Source organism: Gouania willdenowi, chromosome 8 (genome assembly GCF_900634775.1).
Source record: "Gouania willdenowi chromosome 8, fGouWil2.1, whole genome shotgun sequence".
NCBI lineage: Eukaryota > Metazoa > Chordata > Actinopteri > Blenniiformes > Gobiesocidae > Gouania > Gouania willdenowi.
In genome coordinates this window covers 15,160,575-15,180,132 of record NC_041051.1, presented here as the reverse complement: position 1 = coordinate 15,180,132, position 19,558 = coordinate 15,160,575, and the positions used below count along the sequence as shown (strand labels likewise).

The 19,558-nt window shown below is 37.2% G+C and overlaps 1 protein-coding gene across 1 annotated transcript in view; it reads left to right on the top strand.

Annotated features, from left to right (window-relative positions):
• Positions 1-11,234: 11,234 nt before the first annotated feature.
• Positions 11,235-19,558, top strand: part of LOC114468936 (ras-related protein Rab-26-like) — a 54,579-nt gene continuing 46,255 nt past the window's right edge. The window contains exons 1-2 of the mRNA XM_028456116.1: positions 11,235-11,657; positions 14,612-14,722. Coding sequence (XP_028311917.1) covers positions 11,466-11,657; positions 14,612-14,722 — 303 coding nt within the window. The 5' untranslated portion in view covers positions 11,235-11,465. The remainder of the gene's footprint in view (positions 11,658-14,611; positions 14,723-19,558) is intronic.

The window sequence follows — 19,558 nt, the reverse complement described above, 5'->3', positions numbered from 1 at the left end:
CTATAATAAGGGTGAGTGTTTGTTCATATATTATTTTATGTGTTAACTAAGCTAGCAGCTAGCGGTAACGGCTATAATGTAAACAAACATGCAAAACATCTTAACGACAACATTAGCCTGACAGTCAAAGGATACATATGGTTTGTTTGTCACATACATACACACTGTATCTACTACTACTGAATAGTACTTTATGACATGTAGTGAAATAGCATTTGGGTGTTTAGCGCTTACTGTGCACAGTGTGCAGCAGGGGTGAATGAAAGAAGGTAAATAATAAAAGTAAATGAGCATTTAATGACAGCCTAATGCTATATAAACACAGCCACAAAAACAAAGTGAGCTCGCTAGCATACCTCTGACGAAGTGGTCGCTACAGACACAGGCATCAGCAGACTCTGCTCCTCCCGACCGCAGACGTCGGTTTAAAATCCACTTTTTACGGCGTTGTTCTGTGAGCGTTTTACATTTCTCACCTTTGTGTACGACAGTCTTCGGAACTCTATAAAATATATTTTCCTTTTCTCAGTTAGAACAATTGGAGCCGCCGTAAACTCCACAAAACATGGGCATTTTGATTATTTCAGATTCTCAAGCTACTTCACTTCCTGCCCTTCACCTGAATTTTGCGCTCTCGCGATGCAGCTAGCAACATGACATCACGTGAACGCAACCTATTGGTCGTGCTGCTTCCAGTGATGTACAGTGTATTATAGTACAGTTTTTTATCCAATCATATTGTTGTTGTCAGGATCTATGAAATCTGCCTAAGGCCTTCAGAATCAACAGAGCAGGCTCCCGTGCGCTGTCAGTTGCGATCAGTGGGCGTGCACTGTAGCTGTTCCCACTCAACGTTCCTGGTGCTTAGGGGCGCTTCCATCTTGCAAATTTCACGTCATTTAGAGTCTGCACAGTAGGGGCTGGTGGGAGGAGCCCTGGCAACACACCCCACCCATTTAGCGTGCTGCCCAATCATCGGCTGTAAATCATCATCATATGTGACGTCAAATCCCGTATTTCAATCTCAAATAACTTATTTAAAACAAACTTCACAGAAAAATGAGCACTTGAACACAAGGTAGGGTGATAATAACTAATGATCACAGCAGAGTTTAAGTTTAAGAAAAAATACTGTGTTTGACCAAAATCCCATCTGTTTTCATTGAGGAGGTGGGGTTTATGACCTAGACTGCAGCAAGTCAGCAGGTAGAGCTCTAAAAATAAAAGCTTCACTTCCTAGATTGCTTGTGTAGTTCATCTTTTTTACAGTCTATGGTTGCGATAGCCAATCAGATCTTGTCGAGTAATAAAAAGTTTGTCCCAGGGCTCCCCGTAGAGTGGGACGACGCCGACACTGCGGTTACTTGATTGAAATTGTACTCAAATACAAGTAAGTCATGCATTAAATACGAAAGTGCAAGTTAAAAGAAGCTCAATTAAAAGTACTCAAAGTAAAATTACTAGTTACTCCCCCCCAGGTTTATTTTTTGGTCATAAATCTTGCCACGGTTCTCTTGCATACAGTAAACATCTCATGTATAAACTTAATAAGGAAGAGATTGGAAATGTATTTTTTTTTCCACAAAAGCTTCTTTATAAAATAATCGGTTTGTAAAAATATATATATTTAAAAATAAAAAAATAAAATAACACCAATGAATTCAGTTTAAAATAAAAAAGAAGGTTCTAAGTATAGCTAAATTTATAAACTCTAAAACTGAGAAAATAACCTCCATTCAATGGTGTTTTGGCGCGGACGGTGCATTATGTTTAATCTGATTGGTCGGGTATGATGTGATGCATTTGATTGTTGTCTGGTCATTTAATTTTTTACAGTTTCACAATGTTTGTTGATCATTTTAAAACAACTAATAATAATTGACTTTGTAACAGTTGGGTGTAGAAATGCAATGCATTACTTTACTTATTTTAAAACATACTTAAGTACAAGCAAAATGACTGATTCAGAAATATACTCCAAAAAGTACAAGTACCCATAAAAGCAACTCAATTGCAGTAACGTGAGTACTTGTAATCCGTTACTTTCACCACTGGAAATCGGTGCATATTCTCCATTGCTTCATTTGATTCCACAGTTTGCATTACTAACCTTGTTCCGTACATTTTAACAAAAACGTACATGTACAGTATGCCACATTATTTTCCTGCACTGTATGGAGGTATTTTGGGGCAAATCTTACTCATATAGGCCTCAAGATTTCTCTTGAACCCAGAATGGATTCCTGTGACCTTCTGTGTACGATGTCCCACATTCCCTCCAAAATGTCCAGCTGTTGCCACGGTAGACAGCTGCTTTGGAGGCAGAACAAATCTCAGCTGTCAAGGAGGAGCAGCAAATGTGGGGGCACTCGATTTTTGGGGGGCTTTTATTCCCTCAATGACTCTCCACTCCTGCTTTGCTCAGCGTGATGCTCGTCAGTGCAATAAACGCTGACAGACAGCAGATTTAGGGACAGAGTCAAGGGGTTCCAGCTGTTGGTATGTTTATAACTGGATGGCTTCGTATTCATGAGCAGGGGGTCAAATAAAAGACGCCTCCAACATGTCTATGATGTATTACTTCAGCATGTTGGATACTAGGCTTTTGGAGGATGAAGAGAAGAATTTCATATGTTTGCAGGATAAAATCTTATTCAACATGAAATAAAATTTAAAAAAAAAAAAAATATTATGCACCACATTTGGATTTGTTGAAAAAATTGTAACCAAGTCAAGATAAAGATAAAGATAAAGATAAAGATAAATAGAAATTTAATGAACTAAATTGACCTTTGCACATACCAGCCTCAAATTTGATATGTCTGATTTTTTCTTAAGATGACCTTTTAATTCAGCTGAAATCTTTTGAGGAAAAATAATTACATTAGTCGTTTCTTGTCGTCTAAATACGATCATTTAAATATGCATTGCTAATAATGTGTCATGTAAATAAAAACAAAAAATGCTTGAATTCCTGGTTGCTTGAGCAATGAAATGTAGTTTCTTCATGTTGACTCTAAAGCACTTTTCTTTCGAAAACATGTATTTTGAATTTATAAATGATCTTAATATGCAAGTATTGAACTGTATGAGTTGACCCCAGTGTTAATTTTGACAGCAACGTGAGAATCCCAGTTTAATTTTGTGCATTCTCCGAAGGTAACGCACAGAATTGAAGCAAAAACAAAAAATGTTTTCTCCAAAAAACACATAAATCGACTCCCAAAATACAGAAAAATAAACAAAAGGACATCAAAAATTACTGCTAAGACACAAAAACACAAAAAAAAGCAATAGAAATATATACAAAATTGTAATAAAAAATATTCGGATTACTGGATAAACACAACATCATGACACAGATACACAAATAACAGATAAAAATCACAAAAACGAGCAAAACGACTCCAAAAACACATGACTACAATAATACACAAAAATAACAGAAAAACACACAAAATGACAGAAAAACTACAAATTACATGAGCAATTCACAAAACCCTTTGATATTTCTTGTATTCATTCTCTGATTGGTTGTTATTCGAAATGCTGACATGAATGTCGATCATGGCCCTCGGATCAGACTATCATTATAGTTTTGAGGTCCTTGCTGTGATAAATGTCTTTTTTTCAAAATCATATTTCCTCAGGTTAAAAAGTATTGTTGAAAAAGAAGAATTAAATGTAGCATTAATTAAATAAACAGTGGTGTACATGTGTTGGCTTGTTCTGAGTCGTCCTTAACAAACCCTATTTAACATAAACTGTGGCAGCCTTTGAGAAATACTTCTGGTATTACTTATTTCATCAATTCCACAGGTCAGAGGTAATACGAGCTCGCTACACTTTCTCTTGCTGTCATCAAATGAGCGTTCTCGACTATGATCCATAGAACATACAATGAGTGTGGACAGTCTGGCTCTCGAATAGAAAGAAAACAGCATTTTGCAGTTTCTTAACCAAACCGATTAAAGCAGCTAAGGAACACAGCGTCTCATTACTAGAGCCACAAAGATAATCAGAAAGTGCTGGGTTTTTTTTTTTGGTTTTTTTGCCACAAATGTAGGCAGCATGTGGAGGCCACAACAAAGGGACGTAATCTGTGTTAAAGAGGAGCACATGAGGTACATTGATTTAATTCATCTAAGTCAAAGATCATTTCACCTTTATACTCCATATACTTTGGACACATGCATCCAGTTTGAGGCTCTGAAAACTGAAAGGCCTGTGTGGTCAGGGGAGAACATGCAAACCCATAACAGAAAGGCAGGGGTGTACCTGGTAAGGCAATAATAATCAGGCAGGGGAAACTTTTGATGCAACACTTATGCAATAAAAAAAAGGCAAAAATTGCAGTAACAAAGCCACAAAAATTAAGATTATAGAAGATTTGTAGTGATGGTGCATATAAATACTGTATATATACGTTGATAAAGAGGAAATACCATGTTTTTAATTCAAATAAATATGTACTCATTTTTGTTGTGCAAAATTCAAATTGTTTAGGAAATTAAAAGCAGTGTCCTAATCCATTTAATACATTTCATCTGCTGCCACTAACCTCAGAGGTGAGTTCAAGTTCAGAAACAAACGTTCTATTTGACCTTTTTATTTACGTCACAACACCGCCCTCTTTAGGCCAATGAATGAGCTTACAACTAAAGAGCACATTTTTTCCAGTATCTTCAAATATAAAGTAACATGGCATTGATTTATTCATCTCTACTAGAATTAAAACCCATTTCATACAAGTTAACAGAGTTAATCCCACAGTAAAATTAATGCACCAACTTGGAAGAACTATTCACAAATGAATAGTAACTATTTATATTTATGATCAGAGTCTGCTGACTCTGTGACCATTTTTAAATCACTTCTTAAAACATACTTTTTATGTAACTTTTAACTTGTTTTTATATTTCTGTTTTTTTAAACTGTATTAATCTCTGACCAAAACGTCATATATTGTATTTTTTTAATGTACAAGCTGCCTTTTCAAAGCACTTTGTGACATGTGTTTTGGAAAGTGCTATATTAATAAAGTTTATTCTTATTATTATTATTTCAAATTGGGGCACAAGTGTCTGCTTCAGTTTCTTTAAGGAAATATGTTTTTAAAATTTGTGTTTTCATAATTTATATAGTGATATTTTGCGATCTTCACATTATTTTTTAGTTTTGATGCTTCGAGATTTTTAATCCCAATGGGATTGTCCTTTACTATTCCACTCTTCAAAAAGAGGTCATAAAAACAACTATACAGTCATTATTCTAGGGATGTCACGATACAACTTTTTCACTTCCGATACGATATCGATATTGCAGCCTTTAATATTAGTCGATGCCGATATTGATGCGATAAGATATTAGCACGAATCATACATGCTTTTATTACTTATTTTGTAGTGTGGAAAAACTGTTGTGATGTTCCTCAAACGTAGAACAATAGTCAACAATTCAAGTTCACTTCAGCTAAGGGCGGGGACAAAACAATAACACACTTATATTGGAGAATTTAAACGCAGTCCGATAAAATTTAATATTTTTTATCTGGCTGATATCAGACCGATATCCGATATCAATATCGGATCGGGACATTATTCAAATGCAGTTTATTTGAATTTTTTGTTGCAAAAGCTTGTTTTACTAGAACTTAACCTTAGCACAAAAAAACAAAACAAAAAATGACACTGGAATTTTGTTCTACCATTTAAAACATTTAGGCAGGATGGGAACACATGGAAAACTAAGAATACTTTTAGAATTTTACTAAAATTATTTTTTGTAAGCCTTTTATTGCAGTGATGAAGAACCATGTGAATGGAATAAATTGCTGGCGGGCTAAAAGAGGAGTGAAACCACAGAGAAGTTTAAAAAGGAGGAGGAGGAGATGACGGTTGGTGTTTGCATTAATTATGTCTAAGACAGGAGCAAAAACCCCAAAAGGGAAAAACAGCCAGAGGAGAGAAGGTCCCAACAGGAAGCCCAGTGCTTGTTAGGGTAAGTGGTGATTCCTGCTTGTCTCATTGCAGATAATCACAGGTTGGTTGATGGACTGGAGTCCTGACTGGTTTTAACACCTGCCTTTCCTACTTTGTCTGACTGGTGCTGAAAATAACTGGAAGATGCAGATGGAGTACGACAGCATTGCAGTAGTGGTTCTTGGTTTGGCTTTTATTAACGGCTGTTAGACTACACACTGTTCATACGCTAACTGGTTTGATCAATAATAGAAGCACATTTAGTAGAGATAGGGACTCAATAAACTTCTGCTTCACCCTACTCCTTTACAGACTCATTAAATGCTTCATTTATTGGTTGTATGGCATTATGGAAGTGTATACAAAGGAATAAAAAGTGATTTCTTATTTGAGGGATGTTTGTTTGTCTTAAATAAATAAATAAACAAACAAAAGACTGGACTGTTGAAATGAATTGCCTATTCAGGTCAAATAAAGATTTAAGCTTTAACCTGTTATAGGCTAAATCCTTTGCAATATAAAATTGGATATTTGTGCACAAGCAGCATGCAGCTGTGTAAAGTTTATTGTAGGAATGAGGATGTTTGTTTTTTTTTTTTTAAAAATATCTGTCTACACATATATAATTTAGGAGAAAGATCAACATACAGTAGTTTTTAAGAAAGATTACATGTGTTTTAACAGTTGTTTTTGAAAAACAAAATTTGGTTTGTTGAATTCTAAAAAAAAAAGTCGCGATTTAATGCGTGGCAATATGTTGAGAACCCCTGCTCTAAAACATGCCAACTGTTCCATGTGGGTAAAAATACAATAGGTGGAAACCCCAACCTGAATCATTGAAAGTGACTGGGCTTTGATCAGAAATGGTGCCAATAAGAACACATGTAATATGTTCATGAAACGTAATTAAAAAATTACAAAAAAATAATTTCCTTAGTATCGATTGGGTGTAGAAATGTAATGAATTACTATACTTCTTTTAAAACGTACTCAAGTCCAAGGAAAATTACCGATTTAGAAATATACACAAAAAAGCACAAGTACCAATTAACCCTCCTAATATCCTCAAATATTACTATAATATAATATAATATAACACATTTTACCCTTAGGGTCAATCTGAAACCAGGGATATTTGCCTCCAGAAAATGATTTTTTTTGTGTAAGGCACTTTGTTTATTTGTTGAATACATAAATAACCCTTTGATAATAAAATAATGACCTGTTCTCTAGCGCCACCATCAGGACAAACTCTCAAATTAGAATGAATTTATCTTGAATAATTTTCATCCAAATCTTCTCAAATTTACTGACAACATTAATGTCCACATGAGTATGAACCCTATTGGTTTCCTGCAGCGCTACCATCAGGTCAAACTTTCAGTTTTAGAGTTAGTTTATTTTGAAAATGTGTCATTAAAATATTTTCTAATTTGGGGGGCACATTCATGACTCTCACAAAACCATGTTGGCTGATGTTGGGAACCTCCCTCACCTCTCATGAAGATATTTATTTTACTTTTCTTTTTTTTTTTCTAGCTATTTGTAGCATATTTGGGGTTATTCACTATAAGTCTCAGACATGCTCCTCTACATCACTTTTACTGTGAAAGAGCTGTTCCAAAATGAGGAGACACACACATATATATATATATATATATATATATATATATATATATATATATATATATATATATATATACACACAAACAACAAAATACACACAAATTTAAAAAAAAACAACCATTCATAGGCCTACCTAGACTTTCATGACATCAACATCCACGTTTCCACCTACCCGACAGATTCTAGTCCTTGTACTGACCTAATAAGTTATACACATTCAATACATATTCTGCACAGGTTGTATATATACAGTTTACACATTCACATCAAACATATATACAGACAAGTACATACATATATGTGAATGTATATGACATGTACATAATATTAATATTTTACTATTTCATATTTATGATACAAATTTAATCAATTAACAAAAACATTTGATTATGTTTAATTATTAATATATTTATAAAATTATACACATATATATTATTGCTGTCCTATAAAATTGTTGCTCCTCATACTTACTAACAATATATGATTTTAAAAGCTTTTTAAACTAGTTTATGTGGTGGGAGCTCATTTTTGCATTAACTTAAAGGTGCAGTCCGCAACTCTCTGTTAAAAGCATATTACTGCAGCGCTTCTCTCAATGTGCAGACACCTCAGCAGCAGCAGCAACAGCAACAACACAGTGTCACTTACAGCAGTTTTTTAGGGGGCCAAGCCCGCGGGGCCAGGGAAGCGTTCCTAGGACCAGCGGTGCTAGGAACCCTATTGTAATCGTTCCGATTATTATTGTTACCTTTTATTTTTCCTTGGGTAAAAGTGGTGCTGCAGAATAATCCGTGCAAGGTAGGGAGGTGCCCTTTGGTGGTTGGGTCCAAAACCCCAAGGAGACCTTGGATGCAAAAATTCACATATATCCGCCAGCAGGTGGCACTATAACAAAGGTCAACGCGTTTTGGCCAATAACTCCCATACCGTTTGTTGAATATTTAAAACCTTCATATCCACAGATTCCTTGAATAGCACTGAATCGCCTGGGCTAGGCCACGCCCATTTCCGCCTAAACTTTTCTTGGAGCAAAATCGCAAAAACTGGAAAACCTACTTTTTCAAACTCCTCCTTGGGGTTTTGTCCAATCAGCATGAAACTTGGCACGTAAAGTATTCAGTTGGACATGATATATAGTTATCAAAATGAGTTTGTCCGGGTAAATTATGCGCAAATTATTAATGAGTAAAGTTTTCTAGCTAGCAATAAAAATGCGAACTGGCGCATATCTCTGTCAAAATAAATGCTAACAACAACAAATCTGAGATCCATAGTTGGCATGTGACTGTGAGGAAATGCGCCAATTTTGAATGATGTAGGCCACTAGGGGGCACTACAAATAACGAATATTTAAATCTCTTAAATGGCGAGACCAATTTTTACCAAATTTAGAGGGTATGATCTTGGGTCCCTCCTGAGGCGATATCTCAAAGTTATTTGCGATTGGTCGAAGTGGGCGTGGCTTATTACATCATAACACATAAATAAACAAACATTTATTTCTGCTGAATTATTATGTTGAGGGCAGTGAAATTTACAGGGTTGATATAGAAGACCACACAGACCACCCATACCAAAAATTGCGCCACTAGGTGGCACTATAATTGCAAAAAACATATTGGCCTTTAACTTTCACAATTTAATTCACATCTTCATAAAATTCATATCCACATGTTTCCTACATAGATTTACATCTTCTGACATAGGACACGCCCACTCCCACAGCACATTGCTCTTTGTGTGTCACGACATATCAAAAACCTACTTTTTCAAATTACTCCTTGGGGTTTTGTTTAATCGGCATGAAACTTTGCACGTAGAGTCTTCAGTTGGACTTGATCTAAAGTTGATAAAATAATTTTGTTGGCTCAAAATATGCTCGAATAATTACTGAGTAAATTTTTCTAGCTAGCTATAAAAATGCATAACTGTTGCATATCTCGGTCAAAATAAATGCTAACAACACCAAATCTGAGATCCTTGGTTGGCATGTGACTGTAATGGTATAATTGAAATTTTAATAAGTTACGCCACTAGGGGGCGCTGCAAATAGTGGAAATGTATATCTCATAAATGACAAGACCGATTTTTACCAATTTAGGTGGGTATGACCTTGGGTCCCTCCTGGGAAAGTATCTCGAAGTTAATAGCAATTGGTCAAAAATGACCCATACCAAAAAGTGCACCACTAGGTGCCACTATAATGGGTGCAATGGCCTGTAACTTTCACACTTTAAATCACATCTTTCAAAACTTCATATCCACCTGTTCACAGCAAATGGCACATTGGCCTGTGTCCTGGCGCACGCCACGAGCCCGTCATCCTTTGTGACGTACTCCCATGAACTCCGCGAAACCTGGGGGCCGAGTCGCGCACGAAGGCTTGGCCCCCTTTCATAACTGCTTGCAGTTCTAGTTTTATTTGCAATTGTGGTCATTACACCATATTAAGATTAGTTTAGGACACACCTACATAAGGTATAATACTTCCATACAATATTATGGGTACAGTACCCTGATGTTTGTATGATCATGCATATAAAATTGTATACTACAAATGTTATGTTTATAAATAATGCAAAAAGTTTTTTAAATATATATAGTCTATTTTTTTATATATATATTTGTATATAGTAGTGTATATATTTTTGTATGTATTTATATAGTGTATATAGTTAGTACACATGGGAACTGTAAAATATATGCGAGACAAATGTCCACTCACCTATGCTGACATGTATCATGTGATTGTGTTCAATCATGTACACTATAAAAACAGGTGTGCCAGAAAGCTGCAACTCATGTCTGATGAAGGGCGGTCAGCCCGAAACGTCACTTTTTTTGGTGTTTATTAAAGACTGAAATTGGGACCTTCGTTTCTTCTTAGCACTTACAGCAGCCCACACGGAGGCTGCTGCGCGCACAAGAACAACACATGCACTACAGAGTTCCAGTGTAACAATTAGAAATCAAACATAATGTAAATCAAGCAGCAGTAATTACCTTTCAAGCCTAAAAGTTGCTAATTCCATGTTCTACTTCTCCAGACCATAACTGTAAGAAATTACAGCGCTCCAGCCCTGGGAAAGGGGCGGGGCCTGTGAGCGACAGCTGTCGGACAGCCCATCAAACACAATCTTGACTCTGAACAGTTCTTTTTGCTCGGTCGTGGTGCATTCTGGCAATCTGCCAAAGGCTGCAGGAGCAGCAGGGGCGACTCAATGAGTATGTTTTTTTTTATTTTTTCACACAAACCACTAGTTTCATGTAAAGCTGTACTTACATAGTGACAGCTTTAGCAGATATGGCAAAAAGTCATTTTTATAAGAGTTGCAGACTGCACCTTTAACTATTATTTTTTGAATCATGAACAATAAAAAGAGGTCAAATTGACCCCAAGAATAATAACAGGGTTAAGCAACTCATTTACAGTAACGTGATCAATTAATTGTAATCTGTTACTTTCACCTCTGGAGATTTGTCTTGTTTTTGTCAGTAAAATAGTCTTGTTGACTTGTTGAATCAGGATGGGGATTCAAATAACAAACAAGCAGCAGTGTGGTGGGTGTCATACACAGACCATTACTATCAGTGTGGTTTTTATTCCCTATTCAACAGTTTGGTGATCAGAGTGAGAGCAGCTCTAGTCTGCTGTGCTCTCATTGCTGCATCCTGCAGCAGATACCACACCATCCTCCTCATCACCATCATCATCATCATCATCATCATGTGCTGCTGCGCTCACATGAAACGATAACTCGTTTATCGTTTCAGCTCCAACTTTTTTTTGGCACAGTGCGGTCTTTTGGGGGATTTTCCAGCCTGTGGTATTCCAAAGATTCTTCAGGAGTTGAAAGCATGTCTCGGAAGAAGACCGTGAAGGGAAAAGCAGCAGGTAGCAGCAGCAGCAGCAGTCCGTGTGCAGGCACGGGCACCGGCACAGGCACCGGCACAGGCAGCCCCTCCGGCAGAGGGAGCGGGAAGCCCAGGACGGTTCATCCCAGCACAGCCTCTATCAGTAGCAGCGAGTTCTACGACATCTCCTTTAAGGTGAGATACAAACAACAACAGTGTTTAAGACTTAGAGCAAGATGATCCTAGTGTGACACAGGTTAAAGCTGTGTGACATAATAAAACCTGAACTTATGGTTCGATTGAAAACTAATGGAAGGTTGTTATTGTTTGGTGTATATATATATATTTATTTATTTTTTTTTTTTAATTCAGTTTTGTTACTGATGCAACAGTAAAAATGTAAATAACATGTGGACATAATGTACGTAAATGCATACATACTCGCATAAACATCTACCTACAGTATCTGTACTACACATTTCATACAGTCATTCCTTATTATCCTTAATGTCAGACTCCCTTATTCTGTTACAGCACACGTGTCAAACTCAGGGCCCAGGGGCCAAATCCGGCCAATTAAAGCATCCAATTCAGCCCGCACACAAAAGTAAAAATGACAGAGAAAACATTCATTGTGCAAATTACCTTATGATCTAGTTTTAGATATCTGAAATTCACCAATTTAATGAAACTCCACAATGCATTTTTCCTTTGTTTATATCGGATGGACATTGGTTCACGGCTCAACTTGTCTGGGACACTCAGATGGACTATCCTTCTATTCTATTCTGTTCACTAACCCCAACCAGTCAAAGCAGATGGCTGCCACTTCTGAACCTGGTTCTGCTGGAGATTTCTTCCTATAAAGAGTTTATTCTTCCCACTGTCGCAAAATGCCTTTTCATGTGTTACTTGTTCGGTTCTTTTTTTCTTACTATGGACTGAGATGACTATTTTAATTGAATTGATTTGAAATATTGCATGGATATTTAATTGCAAATTGTGGAAAGAAGAGTCATCTTGCAACTTCTCAAACAACTCCACAAAATTCCTCTAAATTACACAAAAAATGGTAAAATCAAAGTGAATTGAACTGATATTGAAAACTAATGCACAATGATGTTAAAATTGTTGTCTTCCCCCAACCCCCCCCCCCCCCCCCACCTACAATGTGGCCCACTTGAGATCAAACTGGTCCATATTTGGCCCCTGAACTAAAATGAGTTTGACACCCCTGTGTTACAGCATCTGACAATCAGTTTTGTGTTTGTTGACCTAAATCTGTAGACACACCTTTCATAGAGCAGTGGTTCTCAAACTGGGGTCCTCAAGCTGTAGCTTAATTTATGTAGTGCTTTATCCCCACGGAAGTACTCTTAAAGCACTTCACAATATCAGCTCATACACACACCAATGGGACTGAGCTGCCATAAGGTCCTGTTCGACATGTATAACACTGGGATTGAACACCCAACCTCTCAATTGACGACCCCTCCATTTAAAAATAAAATAAAAGTATTATTGTTGTTGTATCATTACCAAAGTGTGTAACTACATATGGGGACCAATGCGCCAATTAAACAAACATAGTTTACATCTAATGCATTTTATGAATACGAGACATGACACACTGAAGTGTGATGGATGTCTCAATGGCAATGACTATAAAAGTATGAAAAAAGTACTTTTTTAAATAATAAATGTGCACATATTTATGTTAAAAACAAATCTAGTACGGGTTCATTTCTACTACAAAGATCCTGATTATTAAGATGAAATTATCAAAGAATAGATTGTTCCTAACTTCCTATGGTGTCCCAATTCGATATTGATATCGGTCCGATATCAGCCAGAAAATGAATATTGGATTGTATTGGACTGCTTCTAAAATCTCTGATATATATCATATTTTATTTATGCAATTGTAGAATACTGTAGATATTATGTGGAAGGTTAAAATGTATGTAACCAATTGGTTCATAATAAATGGGTCAGTTTTTCTCATTCCTACTGTTGCTGACTATTGTTCTCTGTTTGTGTAACATCACTGGATCGAGCCTTTTCTAACATTCCACACTACAAAATAAGTAATAAAAGTATGTATGATTCATGCTGATATTGTATCGGAGCAATATAGGTATATCGACCAATACTCAAGGCTGCAATAGCGGTATCGTATCGGAAGTGAAAAAGTTGTATCGGGACATCCCTAGTATTTAGGGCTACAAATGGCAATAAATTGTGTTTAATTGACCTGAGGATTATGAGGAGGTCCTTGTACGGGGTCCTTGGATCCAAAATGTTTAAGAACCCCTGTTATTTCACAATATTAAGGCACAAATAAATGTACCCTTGGTAAGATGTGTTTGATCTGAAAAGTTGCATAAACACTTAAAAGCAGATATACCAAACCTTGAAGCCTTTTTAAATCCTCTCAAGTTTTGATTTAATAGTTGTCTACATTACTGCAAGATAAAGCTTTAAGCTTACCTTTTCTCACAATGGTTTAAAGAAATTAGTGTTTCCCTTTTTCTCCTTTTTGCAGAGAAATATTCAAAGTTCCCACTGCCTAGGACACCTTTTTACACTCGCTTTCCTCCTTATTATCTTTAATCAGATATTAGCCCTAAAGCATGAGTCTTGTTGGAGTCCTGCAGTGATCCTGATCACACAGAGCTGTCTGGGTGCACATGAGAGAGGAAGAAGGACTGCTCAATGGAAAAGCCATATTTCAAAGAGAAACAGAGTCTGGGAGTCTGAGTCTCCTGTGCATTGTGTATCTATTCAGTGACCCGCTGCACATCTCATTTCTCATTCTCTTTTTTTTTTTCTTTCTTTCTTTCATGTGCTCTCCGTTTCCTCTGTGCACCCAGGAGACACTTTTGATTTCACCTGTCAAGGTCTTATAGTCCCTCAGCTAAGCGGATATGAGTAATCACATCATATTCTAAATTGTAATTAGGTTAAAGGTTTTATTAGGAGAAATGCACATCGGTTTAGGTGCTCCATGTTCTAGAAATCAGCTTTGCATTTATGTATGAACAAATATTTTATTCCCATGCATCTACTTCTATATTTAGGTTGGTTTTAAAGTGAATGATGATTGATGCTATTTTAACCTCTCCTAATGTATTACTCTTATTGTGAAGGTGATGCTGGTCGGAGACTCTGGCGTGGGAAAGACGTGTGTGCTGGTTCGTTTCAAAGATGGAGCGTTCTTGGCCGGTAGCTTCATCTCTACTGTGGGCATCGACTTCAGGGTGAGTTTAAAGATAAAGGTTTAATACAATCAAAAATGCTCAGGGTCTTTTGTTGTACAGGGCCATGTACACACAGGCAAACATTAAGGTCTCATGAGATATACTCCTAAATTAGCTTGACATACACTGAATAAAAATATAAACGCAACACTTTTGTTTTTGCTCCCATTTTTCATCAGCTGAACTCAAAGATCTAAAACATTTTCTATACACACTAAAGATCTTTGAGTTGTATCTCCCCTGGGCGATAAATGCCAGTCATGTGCCAATTAAGATGATTTATATTAAACACGTAGTTGTATCAAATATTTTTAATTTTCCGAATTAAGTGTGTTCAAAGCGGGGTTATATTGTCAAAATTTCAATCTGAATGGATTGATTGATAGACTTTGACACAACAACATTGTTAGTGCAGCATCCCGCGGGTAGTTTGTATAGAACTGTGTAATAAGTTGGAGATCATTTTGTGTGTGTATTCGGTACTATAAACCTTTGACACTGTTTTTTGACAATTTGCAAATGTATATGGTCATTTTACCAATGTGTATTCTGACAGCTCAATGTAGGTAGTTTTTTTTTTTTTTTTGCAAGACAAGAATTTGCCCCATAATAAGGAATATGGAGTTTAAAATGTACTAAACCTACAAGTCAAACTCTCCCTTTAAAACACTTATTGTGCACTCTAAAAGTTTTGGAGGCTTTACTGATACAGTTAAAACTAAGCTCCAAGAATGAGATTCTGTCTATTGCACTTATCAATTAGGGTATAAATAATCACAGTGCAGTGTATGCATTGGTAAGATGTGAAAAAAGATATGCTTATTTTGTATTGGTTGTATAAATACACAATCAGGTGCATGTATAGAATTCCATCATTTATGAAATAACATGCAAATGCCATACAGAATAGGTATGCGTTTTCTAGGATTTTGGAGCAGTAAGGTAGTGTTGCAGTTTGTCCTATCACCAATCAGCTCTCTCATATTGTGAGACATTAAATCAACAGCCAATTTTTGCCCAGTCTGTGGGAGAGATAAGTTTGTGCGTGGGTAAACAATTACTGTAATTATTATGTAATAATGTTGCTTACAACTCTGTAGTGTTGATGCACGCTTTTGGTATCACTATTTTTTTTTCTACTAATGAAACACAAATCACAGGAGCTGACTGCGCTCGGTGTTTTGTCAACTCTTTTATTGTGTCATAACTACTTTGTTGTACTTAGTAATAAGAAGTTCAGTTGTTTTTCTTCTAAAAGCTTGTATTAAAGGTATTGTGAAAGATGTTATTTTGGCTTCCAATTCCGGGTGGATCATCTAAACTATTGGTCCTCCTAATTGTCAATCAACTAGCTCGTCCCCAGCAAAGGTGGCATTCACACCGAACGCGACTGGATTAACTGAAACGACTAGATTACATTCAAATCAATATAAATGGCGCAACCTCAAGTTATCTCCCCTCAAGCGATGTGACTTGCGCGATTTGAGCGCCGAGTGAAGGGCGATCTAGTCGCTCAAAGTTGAAAAATTTTAACTTCTTAAGCGACCACCCTCCCATTCGTCACTGTCTGTAGAGCCGAGGCAGCAGCCAGCCCCTCCCACCCGCTCCAGTGAGACCGCTGCAGCGGAGGTCTGCAGCCAAGACCTCTTGAATTTACCGTGGCAAAATGAATAAGCCTACATTCTGGGTGAACTCATCCTTTAGTAACCCCGTAAGGTTGATCACTTAAACCATAAAAGCGGTGCTGTCTATGATACGACCGAAGAAGAAGTGATCAACCCTCTCTCTTCCCTGTCAGCGGCATGCACGCACACTCACTATGGGGGGTGGATTGCTTCTAAATTCATGTGCACCAGTCTAACACACGCGTACCTGCCTGCCTAACTTTCACTAAACTTACCCAATTTCAGTAGTTAGGTGTAGTGGCAGGTGTGGCGTGAGTAAAGCTATAGCGATCAGGTGCGCTTCACTATGTAGCACCGTCTGCGTGACATGTAAACACTTCGAAAAAAATTGTTTGGCATCCAGGCGTATAGACGTACACATGCGTGCACGTCAGTAAGCGTGTGTGAGTGTTGAATCCTGTCCAATCACAGCAACGATCTGACTCAGAGTGTAACACTACAGTCACTACCACTCTATGGACGGGTGTGTCGTGACACAGACTATAACCAGACTAAATGGTGGTCCTTTATACACTCACATTTAACAATTTTTTCTAAGTGTTTACATGTCACGTAGACGGTGCTACATAGTGAAGGTCACCTGATCGCTATAGCTTCACTCACCCCACACCTGCGTCTACGTGTGACTGATATATTTATGTTTATTTAGGTGCACATCCAGGTGTGGCGTAGATGTGCACACACTTTAATGTGTATGCACATTAAAGCATAAACACATTAGCCACTACAGTGGCTACAGTCGCGTTGGGTGTGTACGCACATTTACAAGTGTTTGTGTCTTGTGACCTACGGTTTCAGCCATTTACCGAAGCTCGCATTTCTCACCGGGTAAGTGAACTTGTATGAGTGATGCCGACACCAACTTGTAAACAGAGCTGTGTACGAGGACAACTGGGCTCGTGCACACGCTCTCGCACTCGTTTAATCGGCGTTCCCTCTCGGGAGCAGGTAGAGTGTTGCGCATGTGCATTTTTTTCAAAAAGTGGAGAGGGCGTTTATTTTCTAAACTTTGGGAAAATCCTTCTCTACACCTTTAAGATTTTACTTTGGTTAAAAACCTTCAAATATGTAAAATAATTAGAATATCGAGTGTGTTTTGCGAGCCAGTTGCATTATAGAGTACAACGACATAGATGCAGTAGCTACTTCATTTAATGTAGTATTCATTGGACCTAACCACAACTGGTAAACATACTTAAGTACATGTATTGTACAGTAAAAAATATCTGTCACACAGCTTTCAGACATTTGGTGCATATGTACTTCCATCATTTTGACATCAGATCGCAAAAAACACACCTGAGTAAATACCTTTAAAACGATCATTCGTCATTACTGACACAATTTGAATCTACATAGTTTTGGAGCTAATTGCTAACACTGAAACACTTTTACCTGTGAAGAAGAAATAAAAGATTCATGTTTTGTCATTTCATAGCACATGTTCATTAGGAGGAAAAACCTGAAAGTAATGGAGAAAAATATTCACATGCATGCACACGTGATTATTTTTAACGGAGGCAGCTTGGATCTCTTAGAGTTGGTGGAAAACTTCTTGCTTCAAATGGGAAGATGATCTAGTTTCCACTTCAAAGCTCCTGTGATGCTGACTTTTTTTAAACCCCTCTTGTTCATTACAGTCTCATCTTACCTAAACCCCGTATGCTTTTAAGATTACTCTGCAGCACTGGTGCTTTCTTTAGCTTAAACTGTAGATGGCCTGATTTGAAAAAACAAACTATGACCTCTCCTGTAATATGTATAGTATATATTTTACAGGTTAATAAATTGTGTATAACCACAAACAGAACAGGATCAAAGAGAATATTGATCATTGCTCATTAATGGTCATTTTAACTTTGGTTTTCTCTTTTGCTATCACATTATGGGCCACATCTTCAAAAAATGGAGCGCAATCGCTAATAGCAACATCTGCACCGTCAGTCTGCGCTATTTTAGAGCCGTATTCTCAGAAGAATTTGCTCTAATCATATGTCGGTACTACCACGCCCACAAAGTTGGCCAGCTGAGCACAATTTGCCCTTCAGATGGCATATATAAGCGAGCTTTGCTGCATAAACTCAACAAAGATAAGACCGTGAGGGACAGGAAGTAGTGCACAGACAAATAAAATATTCAATTTATTTTCAAAACAAAATATTCCGTGTTCAAGGCAGATCATATTTCCATCCATCCGCTTGCTTCTTTTCAGGGTGGCGGGGGTCTGCCGGGGCTTATCTCCAGCTTTCTTCAGGCGCTAGGCGGGGGTAGACACTGAACAGTGCGTTAGTGGATTGTATTTCACTTATAAATATTGACCTTACCCATGGTTGAATCACAATAATCTCTATAAAAGCGGAAGTTCGAGGGCAGGGCTGATCGATTTCCTTCTAACCCTCTCCGAGGACACAATGAACTGTTTGTATGGCTTTGTGGTTCTCTTTATATTGATTACAACTCGCCATATCGCGCAATTACTCGTGAATTTGCGGGAACTCCTGAGTTCTTGCTGCAACAGATACACATCCCAGATGGAGGCGTGGGGATTGACGGACTTCAGATTACGCTGTAGTTACGTATCCAGTAGAAATCCGGTGTGAGACATTTACCCTGCAGGACGAAGCGGGTCCTCATCCCATCCTTAAAAACGACTCTAGTAGCACCTTGTGACATCACGTCTGCTTCTTCACTTCATGACAATGACTGTAAACTGTATGTAGATACAGTATATACTATTATTCTCAGTGAGACTGCCTGGTAAATAGACAGATAAATAAATACTAAAATAACTCTGAATAATACTGTTAGTTTGACCAAAGGAATATTTTCTTATTTTAATTTAAATAGATTTTTCGGCTTCAAATATGATCCATTTATTATGAAATTAACACATTTCCACATTAGCAAGCCTGATGATACCACATCAAAACCCCATTTAGAAGCTGCTCAGCTTATGTAGAAAGGAACATGCTAGAGATGTACAAAAAAAATCCTCCTTTGCCCTGCCATTTTGTTTGGTGTTATGCAAGACTTTTTCTAATCCACTATAACAATAATGTGAAGAGAAAAAACACTGCTAAAGGCATTTATGTTAAAAGTTTTGACAAACTATTACTTGAAAGGCTAAAAATAGCCAGATAGCTTTGAGTTT